The 23,220-nt window shown below is 44.9% G+C and overlaps 1 protein-coding gene across 1 annotated transcript in view; it reads right to left on the bottom strand.

The window, feature by feature from the left end:
* The window catches only part of LOC140430134 (very low-density lipoprotein receptor-like), a 53,936-nt gene extending 32,156 nt beyond the window's left edge, over positions 1-21,780 (bottom strand). Inside the window, exons 1-13 of the mRNA XM_072517645.1 lie at positions 21,702-21,780; positions 18,704-18,826; positions 17,517-17,885; positions 16,598-16,714; positions 16,394-16,516; positions 12,974-13,093; positions 12,772-12,897; positions 11,297-11,468; positions 8,089-8,313; positions 4,740-4,858; positions 4,510-4,649; positions 3,359-3,500; positions 2,827-2,970 (exon numbers count right to left, since the gene is read on the bottom strand). Coding sequence (XP_072373746.1) covers positions 2,827-2,970; positions 3,359-3,500; positions 4,510-4,649; positions 4,740-4,858; positions 8,089-8,313; positions 11,297-11,468; positions 12,772-12,897; positions 12,974-13,093; positions 16,394-16,516; positions 16,598-16,714; positions 17,517-17,885; positions 18,704-18,826; positions 21,702-21,780 — 1,999 coding nt within the window. The remainder of the gene's footprint in view (positions 1-2,826; positions 2,971-3,358; positions 3,501-4,509; positions 4,650-4,739; positions 4,859-8,088; positions 8,314-11,296; positions 11,469-12,771; positions 12,898-12,973; positions 13,094-16,393; positions 16,517-16,597; positions 16,715-17,516; positions 17,886-18,703; positions 18,827-21,701) is intronic.
* Positions 21,781-23,220: the final 1,440 nt, after the last annotated feature.

Raw genomic sequence — 23,220 nt, 5'->3', positions numbered from 1 at the left:
GTCCTCCTTACTAACTTTATGCCAAGTTGGGAAGAGTGGTCTCAACTAGTCAACCAACAGCCAGTCATACTGATCAACCACAATCACTATTCTTGGTATGTCCTGTGTCACCTGCAGGACAGACCCAGCAGAGGTGGTGGCAGCACAGTGGTATAGTAGTGAGGAAGTAGTCTTGAGTCTTCAAAATATCAACTCATGGCTTCAGGTTAAACATGTGCAAGGAAACCTTGTACTGTCCATCAGCTGAATAAATACTCTTGGTCGAACACCACCTGGGAGGAAGCACTGAGGGTGGCATGGGTGCAGAATATACATTTGGGTGGGGGACTTCCATGATCATCAAGGGCAGCTCTGTAGTATCACCACAGACCAAGCTGGCTGTGGCCGGGTCCCAAGGAATATAGCTGCTAAACTGGGACTCCAGCGAGGGAAAACATATTTGACCTCATCCTGACCAACATTTTCTTTTCAGGAAACATTTTATTGAGGCATTTATAATTTTAACATTCTGAATAACAGAACGGTCCGACACACACAAACCCCCCCAGTAACATACCCAACTTGCCCCAACTCCTAGCTATCCATATATTAGATTCCCTGCCCTTATCTTCCATGATGTCCCCCTTCCACCCCCCCCATTCCCCCTCCTTTCTGCTCCACCATTTCCCCTCTCCCTTCTGCTGACTGTCAGTTTTCCTTGAAGTCAATGAATGGCTGCCACCCATCCTCACCAACTTGCTCGCTGCAGATGCATCTGTCCATCACAGTGACCACCACACAGTCCCTGGGGAGATGAAGTCCCATCTTCACATGGAGGATGACTGGTCTTGTGGGACTACCACCCATGCTAAATGGAATAGACTTTCAAACAGATCTATCAACTAGAGGACAAGCCATTCATGAGGCACTGTGGGCCATCTGCAGCAGAATTGTACTCTACCACAATCTGCAACCTCAGTCTGAAAAATCTCCCATTCTACCACTACCATCAAGCCAGGGAATCAACCCTGGTTCAATGAATGTACAGAAGAGCATGCCAGGAGCAACATCAGGCATACCTAAATGGAAGTGTCAACCTGATGAAACTACAATGCAGGATTTCTGTCAAACTGCATAAGCAGCAAGTAATAGACAGAGCTAAGCAATTCCATGAGTGCACCAGATCGAAGGAGTCCTGCCACATCCAGCCGTGAATGGTGGACAACTCACTGGAGGAGGCAGCTCCACAAATATCCCCATCAGCTCCACAAATATCCCCATCAATGATTGAGGAGCCCAGCACATTACAAAAGAGGCTGAAGTATTCACAGCAATCTTCTGCCAGAAGTGGTGAGTGGATGATCCATCCTGGTCTGCTCCAGGTGGTCCCCAGCATCACAGGTGTCAGTCTTCAGTGTGATATCAAGACACAGGCACTGGATACTGCAAAGGCTATGGGGCAATAACCTGCTCCCAGATGCTCAGTTTGGGTTCTGTCACGGTGACTCAGCTATGGCCTTGGTTCAACATGGACATGAGATCAGAATGCCAGATGTGAGGGTGACTGCCCTTGACATCCAAGGCAGCATTTGATGGAGTATGGCATCAAGGAACCCTAGCCAAAATGAGTCAGTGGGAATCAGGGGGAAAACTCTGCTCGTTGGAGTCATGCCTGGCACAAAGGAAGATGGTTGGCAGTCAATCATCTCCGCTCCAGGACATCACTGCGGAAGTTCCTCAGGCCCAACCATCTTCAGCTGCCTCGACCTCCCTCCCATCATAGGTCAGAAATGGGGATGTTCGCAGGTGACTACACTATGTTCAACATCATTCGCGACTCCTCGGATAATGTAGCAGCCCATGTCCGAATGCTTGGGCCGACAAGTGGCGAAGCACATTTGCATCACCATCTCAAGGAGGATCTAACCATTGCCCCTTGACATTCAATGGCATTACCATCAGAATCCAAGACAAAGCAGCCCACTCGATTGGCATCCCTTCCACAAATATTCCTCCCAACAACAGCACAATAACAGCAGTGTATACCATTTACAAATGCACTGCAGGAACTCACCAAGATTTCTTAGGCAGCGCCTTCCAAACCCATGGCCACTACTGTCTGGAAGGACAAAAGAGCAGCCAATACCTCCAAGTCACTTAATGAAATGAAAATCGCTTATTGTCGTAGGCTTCAATGAAGTTACTGTGAAAAGCCCCTAGTCGCCACATTCCGGCGCCTGTTCGGGGAGGCTGTTACAGGAATTGAACCGTGCTGCTGGCCTGCCTCAGTCTGCTTTCAAAGCCAGCGATTTAGCCCTGCGCTAAACAGCCCCTTTAATATCACCACCATCGCTGGTCAAAATCCTGGTACTCCATCCCCAAGAGCACTGTGGGTGTACCTACACCTCAGGGACTGTATTGGTTCAAGGCAATTCATCACCACCTTCTGAAGGGCAACTAGGGGTGGGCAATAGTTGCTGGCCTAACCAGGGACTCCCACATCATGAAAAATAGTGGCTAGAAATTTAGTCACACATGCAACCGGTGGTGACACTAACCCATTGTTAATGACCTACAACAACCAGTCAACCAAGACTCCTCAGGAATTTTTCATGTGGATGGTACTTTGAAATGAATTACTCAGTGCAATGACCAATCGACTGAACTCAGACTACTTCAATTGCAGCAATTTTGATCAGTCAACAGTCAGTGATCCATGGGTTATTGAGCTTGTGTAAACAGAGTTGGGCAGCAATGTAGCTCAATTTTGCCATCCTGATTATGCACCTAGACTAACTTCAGGCTATAGCATGAAATATGAATCTCGGACAAGTAAATTGTTCTTACTTGTCATGCACTTTCCATCTTTATTCAGTTCCATGCCAGCTGGACAGACGCAAGTGTGTGTTAGTGAATGAATGGCTATTCGAGGAGCAGGAAGACACATGAATTCACAGCCTCCATTCAAACTCTTATTACACCAGTTTTTGCCTGTTGAAAATTTAAAAACATGATCATTCAAGATTACAGATTTGTCAATTCAGTAGCTAAATTTCAAAAATGTCAACATTAGTCGCCAAAATAGTTCTTGCAATCAAGTGATGAAAAATAAAGTTGGTAATTGATATCATGTCAGTCAACTTTAGCCAAAGAACAAATTGTTCTCATGGGGTGACGAGGAAGTAGCTTAGGGTAAACTTATCATTACTGCAATCAGACAATAGAAAGAACATCTTCGCACCAGTTACAGAAAAATATTTCAGCAAGGAAGTAATTGCTTGGTTGTACAGCTCATGAGAACTGCAGTGTATCCATAGTGAAGTGCAGTAAATGATTTCATAATTGGAAAGTCTTACCTCGAAAAGAACAGACTTCCTACCTGATGGCTGTAACAATTTGTGATAAGCAATAAGATCATGAGGTTCATCGAGATTGGAGGCCAAGGTCACCACATTGGCTCCTGTGAACTTATTGGCACTATAAATTATATCGTTCTCGGCATCAATCCAAAAGATATGATCCTTCAACAAAATTATATAATTCAATTTAGGCATTCACCCAAATTATTTTTGATGCTAACACAGCTACACCATGATCTCTCACTCGAAAGCTACACCATGATCTCTCACTCGAATGCATAGTTCAACAAACACCCTTTAGTCTCAGACTTGATGTCAGACAGACAGGGAAATACATAGTTGATGCCATTCTTGGTAAACTTTACTTGACACTGACCAATAAGAATTATAATCTTTATTGTCACAAGTAGGCTTTCATTGCAATGAAGTTACTGTGACAAGCCCCTAGTCGCCACATTCCAGCACCGGTTCAGGTACACCGAGGGAGAATTCAGAATATCCAAATTACGTAACAGCATGTCTTTCGTGACGAGAGCGAGGAAACCGGAGCACCCGGAGGAAACCCACAGACACGGGGAGAATGTACAGACTCCGCACAGACAGTGACCCAGCCAGGAATCAAACCTGGGATCCTGGCACTGAGGCCACAGTGCTAACCACTGCTACCTTGACTTTTAGCAAAAGGATTGCAAGTACCACTTGGCAAGTATCACAAAATAAAGTTACAAATTACATAATGCAATCAGTCATGAACAATGCCTTTTGTGCAGTCAACATATGGATACTTTTCTCCTCAACCTCAGCTGAACTTCTTTACTAGCACCTGCCAGTTATTTGTATGTTTTAGTCAACAGCCATAATAAAAAGTATGCTCATTCAAGTTCTGCACACTAGAGAAGATCATAGATCAAATAAATTTGCTCCTTGCATATTCTGGAGGCAGCAAACCCAAGTCTACTGGGAGTCCTATTCAACATGGCCTAGCCATTAGCAGCTTTTAGACAATGTTACCACTCCATTGCTTGCAAGTTCACCATTTAGAACATTAGATCAAACTCATACATCGAAACTTCAAATAGCACTAATTTAGTTAAACAAGTTCACAAACAGTTGCTTAGTTCAGCTCTACTTGCATTAAGCAATGCTGTCAATATTTAGCAATGCATCTTACCTCAAACATGGACACGGCAAGGGGATGAGCAAGGAATTCTTCTGACTGTAATACCGTTCTCCTGTCCTGACCATTTAGATCTATACTTGACAGTGTGTGCAGTTTTGAATCAACCCAATAGAGGCGGCTTTTCACAAGATCTATGAACAGATTTGAAGTAATGATAAATGTAATGAATAAATAAGACCCTAATGAGAGTGCTGCAAAACAGGTTTTAGCTGTTCACTTACCGAGTGCAATGCCATTTGGCCAATATATCTCTCTGCTAACAAAAAGCTGGCGGTCAGCACCATTCATTCCTGCTTTTTCAATCTTTGCTGGCGCACCCCAATCTGACCAGTATATAAACCTAACAACCCAAAATAGAAAAAGTCAACTTCATATAATGCCAGTAAACTGCTTTCAGTTTGACAAGTTATCACATCATATGCCAACACAATGGGGGCGATTCTCCAAAAATGTCCAAGTCTGGTAGCAAACAGGAACTGCAGAGTCCTGGCACTCAGCCTGGCAGGGCAACACAATGTTAATTGGTCCACTGAGCGAGGCCCCATGAGCTTCACACCACAAATGAAGGCTCGCCAACTAATTTGCCGAGACCACACTCACCAGCCCCCGCTAACAAAGTCGAGCAGTACTTACAGCACTTGCATAGCCAACCCCACTCAGCTCACAGGCATTGGCGGCGAGACACCCGGCCCCAAGGTTTGGGGACACAAACCTCGAAGGCTCCTAGATGCAGTCGAGGCCAGGAGCATGGGAGCCAGAGTGCAGCCAGTGCCACCTGGATGAAGTGGCAGCAGCCGTCAGCTCGGGCAATGTGACCAGGAGGACTGTCCTCCAGTGCTGCAAGGAGGTCAACGACCTTCACCAAGCAGCAAGGGAGAGTTGACAACACCTGCCCCAGAAACCTTCCTACCCCCACACAAGCAACAACCCCCCCCCCCCCCACCCCCCCACCCACCCCCCCTTCCTTCACCATGCATGTAGTTAACGATGCGCTCAGTCTCCGCAGGAGAAGCTCTCCCACATTCGCCAAGAGAAGGCCCAGACTGGTGGACTGGTGCCAGACACTAGAATCCTCAAGACCTTTGTGGAACAGGCCCTGGAGGTGACGGGTGGTAGACGATAGAGTGGTCACCAATGCAGAGATTGGCACATGCTGCAGAGGTGAGGATCCACCGGGCCCCATCCAGACGGCCTGTCAAACAGGAGTCGTTCCAGGTCATAACAGACTGACCCATCCCCCTCACTGACCACATGTCCATTCTCCCCAAGGTCCTCCAGCTGACAGTACCAGCCCATCGGAGGTGCCCCCCTCCCCTGCCCTCCAGGAGACCACTTCGGAGAGCTCAGATGATGCCACAGTCAATATCACAGCTGTCATCCCACCCTCCACAAGTACAGAGACTCACACCTTGGTGGGCAACGTTAGTGGACAGGCATCTGGGACACAATCTGGTGAGCACCACAGTTGATGCACATCAGGAGGAGGGTGTAATGCCCAGGCAAGTCAGCAGTCTGAGATCTGCTGGATTCCAGCCAGATGCCAAGCCTATGAACAAAGTATACCTGGAGCTGATGGAGACATTAGTGGGCAGCCAGGCCATTCAGAGGGAGATGCCAGTGACATCCAGCAGGTCCATAGCCAATTGGAAGAGTGCCAGAGGCTATGGGCACAGTGTCACCAGCTGTGGCACCATGGCCAACACTGCTAGGGTGGCGATTGCAGTGGAGAGCCTGCTGCACAACATCTGCAGCTTTAGTGGAGGTGTCCAAGGTGTGGCACAGTCAGTGACAGCCATGGCCAAGGGCCTTGGCAGAATGACTAACAATGGGGAACATGACCCAGTACCAGGCTGACCTTGGTGATGCAGGACATGTCCCAGTCTCAGATGGGAATGGCCGAGATGCAGTGAAGCTTATCCCAATCACAGGAGGGTATTGCCAAAAAGTGTTGCAGAGCATGGCTCAATCACAAGAGGAGCATCACTGAGGGCATCAACACCATGGTGCAGACATTGGGGAGCCAGGAGGGCTGGCAGAGCCAGATGACAGGGGCTCCATCTGGCTACCCCTCCATCCAGATTGTTAATTCCAGGGCCCTTTGGGCACCGACTGGGAGAAGGGGTTGCTGGGTGCTAACCTGGACTCAATACATTGTGGGGATGTTGGCCACATCAGTCAGCACATGGGACTTGGTAGCATGTGCACAGCTGTGCCACCAAGTCCTAACCAAGAGGATGCCTGCCAGTGGCATCAAAGGCCACAGGATGTGCTAAGCAGCTGGCTGCCTGTGGACACTGCTATGCATAGAAAGGAAGGCCAAGCATGTAGAGGATCACTGAGGGCACTAGAGAGGAGGGTGGGCAAGGGGGAGATGGGGGCAGCACCATTGGGAGAGGGGGCATTGTTAGATACTCAACATTAAAACCCTTCACCACAACCAGTAGGATGCCTCGGACTTCAATAATGCGAACCGACCCCCAAGCCCTTGACCCATCTCTCTGGCAGTCCCCCCTCCCCGTTGCGCTCATCTCCCTTCTGGAGCTAGAGCTTCAAATGTTGGCTGCTGAATGTAGTGTTGCCTCCCGCAGTATTCAGGCATCAAGGTGTGATTGGAATGCTAGGCAATGACTGTGCTACATCACCTGTTAACCCACCCTGTGTGAAGTGCTCACTGAACTACAATTGCCAATTCAGCAACAGCCTTCAACCACATGGCTGGAGGCCTCAGCAGTTATGGAGGGTTACAAGTGGCTGGCAGGGCAGAAATGATAGTTGCCTTGGAACAGGTAAATGATGCAGGGGTTCGCATGGCAGATCCACACAGCAGTCACCCCCCCTTCCCATGTCAGAGCACCCCAGCCAAGCCACTTTCTCTCTCCTCCTCTTCTCCTCCTCCTCCTCCTCCCCCCCCCCCCCCCCCCACCCCCCCCCCACCCCTCTCCCTCCCCCCTCGAGGCAGCAAGCTCCTGGGATCTTTGCCGGTGAGCGAAGATGGCTACTCATCACCTCTGCTCCCTCCGCCAGGTTCACATTTTTCAAAAAGAGTACTGTTCGGTTCAAGCATGACCACTTGCTGGGGAGGCCACTGAATACAGGGTGGCTCCTGTTAATTGTATGGAAATTGAGCTCAAGTGATGATTATGGCTTCTTTCCACACTATAGCAGGATCCAGATTTCAGCTACAGGGACAGGCAAGTTGCATCACAAACTGTTTGCCCACCAGCAGAGTTTTAATTTTTGACCTCTCCTGCTATTCACTGGCCTCACACTCACTGGAGCACAAAAAGGCCAAGAGAATAGTGCCCAATATTAGCCAGTCATGAGAATTACTGAAAAATAGAAGTGTACAGTTAATTATAGCAATCTGACCACTCTTGGCTCTTTATAATAACTCAATGCTCATGGTCTTGCTCATTATAGACAATTAAATAAAAATTACCCAATTATCTCACGTATTTGCTATTAAACTGACCGCTGCCAAGCCAACGAACGTATTGTGAATTACTGCCAAAGGTCTGCCACAATCAAGTGCTGGCATGCGGATACCTGATTAAGTAAAAAAACTAATACCCAGTTAGTGGATCAGCTACTATTGATGCTGGTTCCTTTAGATTGGTATTAAAGAGGATCTTCCTTTTAGTTCCATCGAAGTTGCCCACCGAAAGTGTTTTAGGGCCTGCATCTGTCCAATAAATGTTCTTGTGGATCCAATCGACTGCAAGTCCCAAAGGAAGGTACACATCATTGATGACTCTGGCAATCTCCGTTGTACCAACTTGGTCATCTATTGATTTACTGCAATGAAGTCAGTCGTTAATACAAAATATTCTCAATGCAAATGACAAAATAGTCAGAACTGGAGTTTACATTAGTATATTCCCTTACAGCCCTCAGAACTCTACCAAACAATGTTTAGCTCCAAAGTCCAACTTTGCTCACAAACTGTAGCATAAAAGTAGTCATGAAGAGCATGCAATTGAATTTTCTCCTTAACCAGAACCTTGACATTTAAACCAATTAGAAATGTGTGCCATCAGGAAAGCAGAGGTAGTATTAGATGAACTTTTTGTATTATTAAATATTAGAAATAAGATAGATTTAAGTGGGTTTAATTTAGTGGTTCTGTGCAAGAGCAGCATTGTTGCTCAACAACCAGGGGCACCTTTAGGGTAGGAAGGCTTTTGAGTTTAGTAGCTGGATTAGGAAGCAAGAGGATTGAACAGCTTGCAGCTGTGCTAGAAGTAGAAGAGACAACACAATGTCACAGGGTACATAAAATCAAGTCCCAAGTGGAACTAAAGGACAGTTAGTTCTATGGAAAGGGAATGGAAAAGCAGCTTCAGGAAAATTGAAGAGGAACTGCCTTTGGAAGATGATATGGTTTATGGAGAGTAGATGAGGTTGGCTACAGCCAAATGCATAGCAGAAGCAACCGCAAGGTTTGGTGTCCTTACTTCCAGTTTTTAAAGCAAGAGTGTTCTTTTGGGGACAGAGCACCCGAGTGTGTGTAGAATTGGATGGGTGTTGAAATTCAAGATAAGGAAGCATGAAAGGAGAAGTGAAAAACCTGGAACTGAATTCCTTATTTAGTGGAAAGGAAGCTATGTTTGACAAGGTAGCTAGACAATCTGGAGCAGACATTTGTACCAACATCTGATGGAAAGAATTGTTGAAAGATTTTAAAGCATGCCTTTTATGGGAGCAAACACATGACAATCTTGGAGAAATCCATGGAAGATAGAGTAGTGCTAAAAATGGTATACATTTGTGGGAGAATATCAAATTTAGTGTTTAGTGAATGTTTTATTTTTCTGGTTTAAAAAAATCAGCAGTCCTGTGACTGTTCCATTTTTTCTTTAAAATTAGAACATCCTTGCCATCCAGTAACACCACCAACTGGGTTCGTAGCAGTGCTACAGAAACACCCATAGGTGGCAAACAAATATTAAAAATTCAGAGAATGTATACATTTCATTTGGGACATAGGAATTAGGAGCAGAAGTCGGCAATTCAGCCCTTTTGAGTCTGCTCTGACATTCATTCAGATCATGGCTGATCTCTTCCTGGTCTCAAATGTACCACCCACCTATTGCCCATACCCTTTAACAAAAATATATCTATCTCTTTCTTGAAAATATTTAATGGCTAGATTCCACCGCACTATGGTTCCACAAATTGCCACCCTCCGAGAAGTTGTTCTTCCTCATCTCCGTTCTACATCTACTGCCTCTCTACCTATATCTGTGACCTCTCGTTCTAGATTCCCCAAGGGGAACATTTGGTCTATTTTTACTTTACGATCCCTTAGTATTTTATATACCCTTTTAGTATTTTACATACCTCGATCAGATCCCCGCATCCTTCCAAACTCCAGCACTGCAATGCCACCACATCCTTCCTCAAATAAGCAGACCAAAACTAGAAAATACTCCAGATGTGGTCTCACCAACACTCCATACAATTAAAATTGATTTGGTATGATAATTCAAATAGTTTTCAGAAAGAATAGGGATTTTACAGCCCCCATTTGGACAGAAACAAGAGTGCGAGAAAACATTGGCTACTGAACCATGTGGCCAGGTCCAGGCCGTTTCCACCCGCTTATTGGAGGGAGCAGGCCCCGACACAAGCCTATTGATCATTGGCTGCCACAGCAACCATATCAGCTGAATGGAGGCAAAAACAATGGAAGCAGGAAAAAATATTTATTTCAAGAACCATGCTTTAAACAGCTGTATCTCTTTTCTATGAAATATTAAGAAAACATGGGATCTACTGTCTTTTACTTTATTATCTGTAGTTGTATAACCAGCTTTGGTTTCCGACACTGGAATTCAGCCATATGGTTGACACCTTTTGACTCCCATTTACAATTCTCAAAACGCTCACCCGAGGGGTGCGGAGTGGAGGTTCTCCAAAGATTCATTCTTAAACTTCAATTTAACAGCTTCAAATCCTACTGACTATCTCAGCCCAGATTCCTTTCTCTTTGGGTGAAATTGTGGGGCGACTTGGAAATAGGCCCATCACAATTCTCCTTTTATGGCACTTGGCCTTTTGATCACAGGACTAGTTTGAAATTTTCACCCAGTTATCCCATTCAAAAGAAATGCTTTCTTGTGACTCTACAAGCTTTATAGCATTCAACCTTTCATTTCCCTTCCAAATATAGGATATCCCATCCTTTCACTTTCTCCTGCTCCATCTTTTGCATTTGAATAATTGCTTCCTAGGCTACATCAATCTCCAAATTTTAATGCTGTACGAATACTTGATACCTTGCTGCATTCTCCCATCTGGAATCAGGATGCATCAGAGGCAGGCATTTAACCTGCCTGCACCACAGTCAGCCCACCTCAGGTACACTTATTTGAGCTACAGACCCGTCTCCAAAGCCAATTAAAACCTCAACCCCTGGAAGTCCTATATCTAGAGACCAACGAAGAGGTTTGCAACCTGCCAGAAGAGCAAAATCCAGCCAGTAGAGTTATTTGATATATTGGCTGTACTCAGAGGTTGCTTAAAAAAAATGTACGAATAAATATTGAAACGAAAATGAATGAATGAAAATCACTTATTGTCACAATGAGGTTACTGTGAAAAGCCCCTAGTCGCCACATTCCAGCACCTGTTCGGGGAGGCTGGTACAGGAATTGAACAGTGCTGCTGGCCTGCTTTAAAAGCCAGCGATTTAGCCCAGTGTGCTAAACCAGCCCCATATGGAACTGAAGGCAAGAGGTTAAATTATGTACAGGAATTTGTTGAGGTTCCAGAATACCTGAAAATTGCATGTTGTCCCAGGTCAGCCCAGAAGATTTTCTGCAATGTGATGTCAGCATCAAGTGCTACAACATTTCTTAGCTCATCAATTATCTGAGTGTATTCCAAGCGATGCAGTCCAATTTTCCGAATATCGTGACGATTAGCGAAAATCAAACAGGGCTCTTCTCCTGTATGAAGAAAACCAATTGATGAACAATGGTCACCTCGGGAATCACAGAACAAGACCCCTTATGGAATCTCCTTTCTAAAAATGTCTCCCACTTCCCCTTTGTTGGTAGGAGATAAAGGTTTTTGAGGGGGGAGGGGATGGTGACAGTAAATACCAGTTTACAAAAGGGATACACTTCAGTTTATGGAGATGAAGTACTAACATGACATTACAAGCTTTCTGTGCAAGAGATGCATAGGAACTTGGAGCAGAAGTAGGCAATTCTACCCTTCGAGCCTTCTCTGCCATTTAATCAGATCATGGCTGATCACTTCCTGGTCTCAAATCCACCTTCCCACTTGTTCTCCATATTCTATCTTTTAAAAAGTCAGACAGAAATAAATCTATCTCCTTCTTAAAACTACTTAATTACTGATTCCACCACACCATGGGGCAGTGAGTTCCACAAATTCACCACCCTCAAGTAGTTCATCCTCACCTCCATTATAGATCTACCACCTCTCAATCTATGTTCATGCAACTCAGTATATTGTAACTAGTGCATCCAGCCCCCCTGCCCCTAGTCAAGGTCTGTATGCAGCTTAATGCACCAGGCAGTGACATTTTTAACAGGGGTGGCACAGTGGCAAGCACTGCTGCTTCACAGCTCCAGGGTCCCGGGTTCAATTTCAGCCTGTGTGGAGCTGGCACTTTCTCCCAGTGTCTGTGTGGGTTTCCTCCCACAGTCCAAAGATATGCAGGTTAGATGGATTGGCCATGCTAAATTGCCCATGTCCAAAAGGTTAGTGGGGCTACTGGCTTATGGGATAGGGTAGAAGCATGTGCTTAGGCAGGGCTCTCTTTCAGAGGGCCAGCGCCGACTCGATGGGCCAAATGGCCCATTGTAAATTCTATGATTCTATGAATTCACCTAAAACAGACCGTAACCCTTTACCAAGTGTCAGCCCAAATTTAAAACTTTACATAGCTAGTAGTGCTCATCGACCAAAAGTTGTAAGCGATAAATATCCTCCACATATACAAGCTTTGCATCAGTTAGCAGATCAATTTTCCTCCTACCACCACCTCACCCTTTCCTCCAACTAGGTGTGGGAAGCAGAGGCCCAATTTTGCTGAGGAGTAGGCTATTAGCCAAAAGGTGGCATGTAGAGATCAGTCAGGACTAATTTATGGAGATTTGTAGGGTTTTGTAATTTACCTTCAGGGACAAGTTAGGTTAAATAACTATGTGCATGTTGTGTATAACCAATTTAGTTCAAGTCTCACCAATTGAATACAGGTATTTTCAAATATTTACTTGCCTACAGCTTTGCACTCCCCATTGATTGGGTCAATATGATATCCTTTGTGACAGTCGCAGTGATAACTTCCATTTAAATTGAAGCAAATTTGACTACAGGTTCCTGGATTTTGACATTCATCAATATCTGCAAAGAAAAACAAATATTCCTTCAAAATCATGATCTGGGCATATTTTGAAGGAGAAAGTTAACTGAAACTTGCCTGCACAGAATTGCCCACTGACCAGTTCAAAGCCAGGTGGACATTCACATTCATAGCCAATGGCAAGATCCCTGCAGATATGAGAACAACCACCATTGTTCACCAGGCATTCATTCATATCTGTAAAACAAATTGGAATTTGCATTTCACATTGATATTCTTCTGGTTTGAGGTTATTACTAGACAATTGATGTCATTTCCAATATGCAGTGTACAATTGAATAATACATGGATGACCAGGGAGATCATTCAAACCTTTGACATGTCTAATAGTCATAATTGATCCTTTTCCCCACCCCAAGGTGGAAGAGACAATTGCTAGAGAACATAAAAGGTGTGAGGGGCAAAGTTGAGGAGATGAGCAAGACATTTTTTTAAAAAATAAACACGAGGGTAGTGGGTGCCTGGAACTTGCTGCTGGAGGGAATGGTGGGAGCAGGTAGGATAGATGTTTTAAGGGGCGGGGGGGGGGGGGGTCTTCACAAATACATACATAGAAGAATACAAACCCTGGAAGTGTAGAAAGTGAAGCTAGACAGGCAGCATGGTCAGGGCAGGCTTAAGAGGGCTGAAGGGCCTGTTCCTGTGGCATACGTTTTTGTTCTTTGTACAAATGTGCACACGTCAGGAGGTAGGCCTTCAGCTCCGCAAGCGTTCTCCGCCATTTGATAAGGTCATGGCTGATCAGATTGCGGCTTAACTTCCTGGCCCCTCAAGGCTTCCAATTATGCAAGGTATGGATAAAGTAAAGTAGACATGCAGTGGATGCTTCCTCTTGTAGGGCATTGTAGAACAGGAGGTTATAGTCTCAGGATATGGGGTCTCTTGTGGGGCATTGTAGAACAGGAGGTTATAGTCTCAGGATATGGGGTAGCAAAATTAAAACGGTAGAGGAGAAACTACTTCTTCCAAAGAGTTGTGAATCTGTGGAATTCGCTACCCCAAGTGCTATGGATGCTGGACAGCGATAAATTTGAGTGGATAGATTTTTTATTTGGCAAGGGTGTAGCCACCTGGGTTGGCCAGTTGCCGACGTAAAATGGAGAACAGCAAAGGCTGAAGGGAAATTCAGCCAACACAGGCAAAAACTAGCAGGTGTAAGTTTACTGTGTATTAGACTCTGCAAAAGCCCAGACAGCATTGATACAAGCAGCCATCTACATACTAATGAGCGATCCCCAGGAACAATCGAAACATTTAAGGTATACAAGGCCAAGCCCGACTCCTCGGCGCCAGCAGGAGCCAACACAAAAGAGGTTAACGGACACCTAAAGACCGCCCAACGATCACGGAACCGCTCCAGCATTGGAGAAATCGGACCAAACGATTGGAACAAAGTCCAATCACTTGAAACCAAGCACGGGTCCGCCCCGAAAGGTGAGAAGCCCCCATTGGGACTAAAAAGTACAGCCCCCAAGTTCAAATCGTCCTTCTTGACAGGGTCACTCAGCAACGCGAAACAACCCTCGAGTGACCTGTCCAGCTGCCGCTCCAACGAAGTCTTAAGTCAACACTCGCTACAAGATAGGCGCTCCTAGCTACCAGTCCATACCAGCTTTGAATCCCACAGTTTCAGAACCCAAACAAAGGCCATTTGTTCCCCTGACCTGGTGGGCCAGTCTGAAGCTAAGTATAGGCCTGTTAGTTGTAGAAATAGCCTAGAAAGTAGAGTTTATGCACGAGTAGCGATTTACTATGTATAATAAAGGTGTATTGATTTGAACCTTACTAATTGGTGTGTTGAGTTATTGATCATTACTTGAACCTCGTGGCAGTATCATTAAGATACCTGGCGACTCTAGAGCAAAGGTTATAAAACAGAGCCAATTGAACCAACCAAAAGTTAGCAACAAGGGGTTGAAGGGTTATGGAGAATGGGTAGGGCAGTGGAGTTAATGCCAGGATGAGGTCAGCCATGTTCATATGGCAGAGAAGACTATTAGACAAATGGCCTACTTCTGCTCCTATATCTTATGAACTCTGCCTTAATGACCCTCTCTGTAGTGCTGCTCCCTATGTAGAAAATAACTAAAGATTAAAGGCCTTCATTTTGGGGCACCATCTTCTGCAGATGGGAATTTTAGTCTGCAAGGAAAAAGCATCCACCCAGCTTGTTTCAGTAAGAGGACCTCTCTAAACTCCAGCAGATAGATTATCTAACCTAGAACTAGAGATGACCAAAACTGTACAGAGTGCTCTAGATGTGGTCTCACCGATGCCCCAATCATAGAAAAACCCACTTAAATTCCATTCCCTTTGCAATAAAGGCAAGCATTGCCTTCCTAGTCACTTGCATACGACTCCTGCACCAGAACACCCAGATCACAATTTCTATACTAAAAATGTATATTCTTACCAAGTGAAATTCACACTTTCCTACATTATATTCCACATTTAACCAAACTAATTTTAATAAGCAATATTCTCTGGATACTTGGTCTAATCTAATTATTGGATTACAAGGCCAATTATGACATTATTTGCTGGTACATTGGAGGAAAGTGATTAAGAACAGTCTGTTAAAGTGCCCAGGGTGGAAATCAAGAGTTGAGAACTTTATTGCAAGCAAAACAATTCAAATTTTCACAATTGAAAAACCAGGGGCGAAATTCTCCCCCAACGGCGCGATGTCCGCCGACTGGCGCCCAAATTGGCGCCAATCAGACAGGCATCGCGCCACCCCAAAGGTGCGGAATGCTCCACATCTTTGGCGGCCTAGCCCCAACATTGAGGGGCTAGGCCGGCGCCGGAGGGATTTTCCCCCGCCAGCTGGCACGGAAATGCGGCGCATGCGCGGGAGCGTCAGCAGCCACTGAGTTTCCCGGCGCATGCGCAGGAGCGTCAGCGGCCACTGAAAGTTTCCCGCGCATGCGCAGTTGGGAGAGTCACTTCCGCCTCCGCCATGGTGGAGGCGGAAGGGAAAGTGCCCCCATGGCACAGGCCCGCCCGTGGATTGGTGGGCCCCGATCGCGGGCCAGGCCACAGTGGGGGCACCCCCCGGGGTCAGATCGTCCCGCACCTCCCCCCACGCCGCCTTGTCCCGCCGGTAAATACCAGGTTTAATTTACGCCAGCGGGACAGGCAATTTCTGGGCGGGACTTCGGCCCATTCAGGCCGGAGAATTGAGCGGGGGGGTCCCGCCAACCGGCGCGGCCCGATTCCTGCCCCCGCCCAATCTCCGGTACCGGAGACTTCGGCGGGGGTGGGATTCACGACGGCCAACGGCCATTCTCCGACCCGGCCGGGGGGGGGGTCGGAGAATGACGCCCCTGGTTGTGATAATAGCGTAAACCCCCCCCCCCCCCCCCCTTATTGAAGGGATTTAGAAAGTAGCTTGTTTTTAAAAAATGCTTTCTGTTTACTAATCCTTCTGAGACAGGTACAGATTCATGGAACAAATAGAATTGCCAAGATACATACAGCATTCTTTTACGGGTTCATCACTCCAGTCTTTGCAGTCTTGTTGCCGATTGCACACTTGGGTCATGTTGATACATTCTCCAGTTTGGCATTTGAAAACAGAAGGCCCTGCACATGCCACAGCTGGTAGAGAAAAAACATTGCAAGAGTGTCAACCAAGGAGTTCAATAAAAATATCCTCACGTTACTCAAACTTGTACTTACTTTTACAGTTGTGCTCATCGCTACCATCAGTACAATCAATAACTCCATCACATTTCTTGCTCTCAGGAATACAATTATCGCCACATTTGAAATGACCAAACTTGCATACTTCAGCTGCTGAAAATGATATTCAAAATTTAAGAAACAGGAATCATGTATGCAAACAGTTAATGTAACTGTAATACACCCAAAATGTTCTAATACCAACTTAGGGTCACAATCATAATGTAAAATATAAGTGTGCCTCTGAAGGTGTCATTGCATGATTCTCCATTTCAGCCAACACATCCATCCCTTTGAGACACTGCCTTTTCTTTCCAAGTTGAAAAAGACTCATTCCCGAATTGGAAAGTGCCCCCCCCCACCCCACCCCGCCCATTTGATATACAGCAAGAGAAATCTTCAAAACATTTACAAACAAAAATTAAATAATTGTATAATTGTCCTCCAGAATTATACAGCAGGGTCCTGGAGCCCGATCTTCAAAACCTGCAGTCTCCTGACCAATCCTAGAGGCTAGAAACTCCAACATGGAAAGTGAAGAGTGAAAATTAAGGTGTAGAATGGAATCAATTTAGTTTAGGTGTGTCTGCCTAGATTGGGTTGCCCAAGGTCCCTGGAGTGCCCACTCAGCCACAACAAACTGTATTTTGGGGATGCAAAGAACAAGTTGTGTCAAGCATTCTTGTGCACTTGATAGATGTTATGGGATAGATAGATGTTGGTTATCACTGGCTTATTGATTCCTACTGTCAATTGCATCCTATTACCAATTCTGGTATTATGTCTCCATACAAGAGCAGTCTATTGGGTTAGAGGCTGTACAGAATTTTAGCACTGCTTGGCTACAGTCAGTGAGGGAGATAGATAACTAAAAATCATCAAATTAAATCCTACAGACAAGAAATTGTACACTTACAGCATTTGGCTTCATCACTTTCATCTTTGCAGTCCTTGTCTCCGTCACAGTACCAGTTATGGTTAATGCATTCACCAGAATTACACAAAAACTCATTCGGAGAACAGGTCACAGTTGAAAGCGTATCCCCACATCGGCTTGGAGATTCATCAGATTTATCAGCACAGTCAGCATTGGCATCACACAGCCAATTCAAGGGGATGCATTCAGAACTATTGCACCGAAACTCATGAGGGCCACAGGTATGTGACTCACAGTCCTTTTCATCACTTCCATCCCCACAATCATCTGCACCATTGCAGAAAAAGTTCTTGGAAATGCATCTACCACTGGCACAAGTAAATTCTAATGGATTACAAGAAAGTTTACCTGAAAAAGAAAAACAGTCTCATTATCTATTCATGTGCTTTAAACTATGGACCACAGGTACTTGAGGCCAAGTACCTTTCAGTCCTTGTAAATTCAAGATCAGTCACCATGGACTAGTGATAAAACAAACAGTTCACGATCATAGAATGACACCAGGATTTTGAAGTAGAGCCCCTCCTGCATGAAATTCCATAATAGTACAAGGGCCCAACACAAAGGGAAAAATAAATGAGATACAAATATCAGGATCTTACTGTTTTTTTTAAAAAATGCATTCTAGTTAATTTGACACCAAAGTAAAAGGTTTTTACAATCAACACCGCGCAGTCATGCCCACCCCACATATCCAACCTTGGCCTGATGCATTGCTCCAGTGAAGCTTGGCACAAGCTGGAAGGAGCATCTCATCTTCTGGTTGGGCAGTCCCCAGGACTCGTGTTCAGCAACTTAATTTTCCACTTTTTTTCCATCTTAAACCCCCTTTTAAAAAAAATATGTACCATACATGTGCTGCACCCCTGCCCCTCGTCAGGCACCTGCCTCAATTTGCTACTTTTCTTTTTGCAGTCTACAGCTCTAGCACATCCTCCCTCCCTCCAGTTCGGAGGAAGAGTCAAAGGACTCAAACCATTAACTGGTTCTCTCCTACTGGTTGCTGGCAGACCATGTTCTCTATTCTTGTAAAAGGTTGTGGTTTTTCCTCAAGCTATATCAGGCAAAGGAAATGAACAAAGTTTATAGTGTTCAGCCCTTATTTTACAACTATGAGGTCTTGGCAACTATTAGTTAAACTGAACAGGTGTCCTCAAGCTACCTACCACAGTTCTCCTCATCACCACCATCTTGACAGTCTTTTACACCATCACATCTCCAAGAGACAGGAATACATTGAAAAATTCCAGAACTACAAGGTATTTCATTGGCTTGACAAGTGTTCATGCCTGAAAACAAGAGTTACAACCAAGATTATTTGCAGCACTACTTCTGCATGACTTGTCATTTTTTCCCCCTGAAGTGACATTACATTTTATCCATCTAGTTTGCGTCGGAATTGCAAATTGAGCTCCGATGACAAAGCAATTCTCAAGGAATGACACCAGCCTGTTGCATCACCATGGTTTAGAACTTGCTCAGTTGATCTTGTTCATATTTCGGTTTGTTAATCCAAGGCTCCTCCCTTTCTTGACCCATACCATCCTTCGCCTAGTTTTTGGCTGGGTACACCAAATGCAAAGAGTACATAGAATTCTTCACCGCCTAGGTGGAGATATCAATGGATTGCATGAATGGGAAAACTTGAAATGAAAATCACTTATTGTCACAAGTAGGCTTCAAATGAAGTTACTGTGAAAAGCCCCTAGTCACCACATTCCGGCACCTGTTCGGGAAGGCTGGCACAGGAACTTTGACAAGTTAGTTAATCTAATTTTGGTAGAAAAAGGATGGAAGTACCCTGTCTAAACATAAAGTTCCAGAAACATTGGAGTCCCAAAGAGGAAGAAAAGTAATCAGAAAACCGAAAGGAATGTTGGCATTTACAGCTACTGTTATGGGAGAGGAGTTTTCAGAACCCCAAAATGTATCATAGAGTTAAACCAACCTCCCCCTTTAATGGATTTGTTGTTTTTCCGAGCACAGAGCTTGTTCCCTAGGTATGGGATTACAATTATGGACACGTGGGTTTTTAAACACAAAACAATGTTTATTCCATGAATTCAACTTAACCGCTCAAATAAACATTGGATCACTTAACACCCCTTACTTCAAAAGATAACCCCGAAAATATTACAACACTAAATAATCCTTCAGTTATTCCTTTCAACATCCATGAGACTTCACACCTTTAAACAGAAACATATCAGGTTAAAGGCTTTATTATTAGGAGTTTAAAATCACCCAAATGATCCAGAGTCTTTCATGAAAGAGATCACAGCAGATCAAGCTCACTGCAAACACAGACACACCAAGCTCTTTTTCAAACTAAAACTAAAATCTGCAAAATGGCTGATCTAAAGCCCAGCTCCACCCCACTGCATTTCTTAAAAGGTACATTGCTTAAACATCCATTTCTTAAAGGCACTCTCACATGACACTACAGACAACTAGAAAGCAAAAGAGTAGAAGCCATGCCTCAAATATACAAAGCCTTGGTTAAACCACACCTGGATACAGCAAGCAAGTCTGGGCAGCACATCCAATGTTGGATTATATTGGGCTTGGAAGGAGTGCATCATAGAATATTTACATTGCAGAAGGAGGCCATTCAGGGAGAGAGAGAGAGAGAGAGACCTGGAGGAAACCCACACAGGCACAGGGAGAAAGTTCAAACTCCACATGACATCCAAGGCGAGAATTGCACTCAGGTCACTGGCACTATGGAGGCAGCAGTGCTGACCACTGTGCCATCCCATCACATATGACAATGGTACCTCGACCCCAAGGTTAAATTACACAAACGGTGGCTGTAGTCCCTAGAAGATTAGAGGGGGGTTGGATTAAAGCTCTTCAAGAGCAGATAGAGAAAAACAACATTGGAGCTGGTTGGGGAATCTCACAATAGTCAAAGGAATGAAATTAGGAAACATTCCTACATGCAACAGGGAGAGGGTTGACACCCTTGCAGCCAACATTGCCACAGTGGTTAAGATATCCCAACGATAGGACAGTATCTGAGACAGGGTCAGGAATTAGCCATGATCAAATCGAAAGGCAACAGGCTTATTTAAGGGTTAAGCCGTTTGCTGGTCCAACCCTCCCAAAATATGATATCAGTTACAAAAATATAGTATAGTTTCTGTTGCAAGAGATCAGAAAAGCAAGGTGTGTGAGACGTTATCTCCATCAGCCCTCTACTCTACTCACTTGTCTGGCATCTGGAAGCTTAGATAATTCTGAATCAAGTGATCAATATGAATAAAAGTATAACTACTTCACAAACAGGTTATCTTAGAAAACAGAGGCACCAAGCTTCACTCAAAGCAGCCTGTCTCGTAAGAAAATCTCCCTGCCTAGGGGTAAACGCTTGCGGTTAGCCGTGTACTTGGACAATCAATGAAAAAGCGTTTGCCCCATAGTTTCGTCATTTATTCAGTGGCGTTCACGCAGAAGTTATTTTCATTTTTTGTAAATTAATATTTAGCATAAAGTCACATTACTCACCCTTTACATCGGTGGGCGAATACGAACATAATGCGAACAGTAACACAATCAAATGGAAGGGAATCATAGCATGAGCCAAGGCGGCAATCCAAAACCTGGAACTGCTCCGGGATGGCCAAATACGCGGAATTTGTATTTCCTCCCTCCCTTCTCTGATCAACCTAAATGACACGAACCATGCTACTTTATCGTTTTTCCTCCCCCCCCAAAAAAAATTAATTGGTCATCTTGTGTCTCCTTATTCCAATAACCTTCTCGATATGTTCAATTGGTGCTTAATGAAGATGGATATCATTAGCCTCACTACAATCATCGGTTCCTGTTGCTCATTTGTAAGAGATTCTGATTGTCCCATTAGGCTCCACTGATCTTTTACTATTTTCACTTGATTAGTTGGACTAGAGTTGCCAACTGTAATTAAATGCATCCCTGGAGGTTACGTCACATGACTTGTTCCTCTGCTCCAGCCATCCTTCTGAAATGCTGCCTTGCTTAGCCAATTGGAAACCAAAATGACTCTTACAAATTTCAATGATCCTACACCTAGTGCTGCACTCAGGCTTTTGCCTGTTTCACCAGTCTGTCACCAGGGGCTTATAGCTTGAGGGGCGCCACTCCACATAAAGCGTGGCTGACCAGGTGTTCCTCTGCTCTTACCATCAGCCGTTGGTGTATTCAGGAGGATTTGCAAGTTGTCACCCTCAACCTGTTTGCCTGCGTTACCTTCCTTGCCCATCAAGTCCTGGGATGAGATTCGAACTCAGGGCTCCTAGCTCCAAGGCAGGGCCGCTTGTGCCACAAAACATCCTAAAAATACTCATTGCCACATTGGAAACACCACCCACCACCAATTTTCCATATTTTTATAGCTGAAAAAGATCATAGAATTTACAGTGCAGAAGGAGGCCATTCGGCCCATCAAGTTTGCACCAGCTCTTGGAACGAGCACCCTACCCAAGCCCACAGCTCCACCCTATCCCCATAACCCAGTCACCCCACCCAACACTTAAGGGCAATTTTGGACACTCAGAGCAATATGGCACGGCCAATCCACCTAACCTGCACACCTTTGGACTGTGGGAGGAAACCGGAGCACCAGAAGGAAACCCATGCACACATGGGGAGAATGTTCAGACTCCGCACAGACAGTGACCGAAGCCAGGAATCGAACCTGGGACCCTGGAGCTGTGAAGCAATTGTGCTAACCACTGTGCTACCATGCTGCCCAATAAATGTTTGAAGAAAATGCCAAAAAAGCTTTTAATGTCCTGATGATTTTTCTCCAGGGCTGCAAACAGCAGTGTCCTGGAGACTGATCCTCAACCACTGGAGCATCCAGGCCAATCCTGGAGGGTTGGCAACCCTATGTTGGTCTCCAATATTAATCACCAGATGTTTTCTTAGATTTTCATGTGAGATATAACTTCATGGGAATTATAAATTCAGAGTCTTGTTTGTAGATTTGTAAGATTCCAGATTTCTTATTACAATCTTGCCAAAGGGATAATGATTTAAATTTGAAAGAAAGAAAGACATTTTCTTCTTCTTAGTACTTTGCCTCTGTTGTGCCAGGATAAAGGAGATCATGGAGGGAGTGCAAAATATCCTGCAGTGGGAAAGGGGTAAGCCACAAGTTTTGATACACATCCATTCACCCTCAAACTGTATTTGGAATTCTATCATATTGTGGTCACTACCCCCTAGGCGATCCTTAACCACAAGATTCCTTATTAATCCTTCTTCACTACACAAAACCAAATCTAAAATAACCCGTTCCTGGGTAGGCCCCACAAAGTACTGCTCTAATAATTATAATAATCTTTATTGTCACAAGTAGGCTTACATTAACACTGTAATGAAGTTACTGTGAAAATCCCCTCGTCGCCACATTCTGGTGCCTGTTCAGGTACATGGAGGGGGAATTTCAGAATGTCCAAATTACCTAACAGCATGTCTTTCGGGACTTGTGAGAGGAACCCAGAGCACCCGGAGGAAACCCATGCACACACAGGGAGAACGTGCAGACTCCGCACAGGCAGTGACCCAAGCCGGGAATCGAACCTGGGACCCTGGTGCTGTAGAGCCACTGTGTTAATCACTGTGCTACTGTGCTGCCCATAAAAAGCAATCCCTGATGCACTCCACAATTTTTTCTTCTTTGCTATCCTTGCCGGTT

This window comes from Scyliorhinus torazame, chromosome 9, assembly GCF_047496885.1.
Source record: "Scyliorhinus torazame isolate Kashiwa2021f chromosome 9, sScyTor2.1, whole genome shotgun sequence".
NCBI classification, from domain to species: Eukaryota; Metazoa; Chordata; class Chondrichthyes; order Carcharhiniformes; family Scyliorhinidae; genus Scyliorhinus; species Scyliorhinus torazame.
The sequence above is the reverse complement of the archived record's forward strand: the minus strand, read 5'-3'. Positions and strand labels throughout refer to the sequence as shown.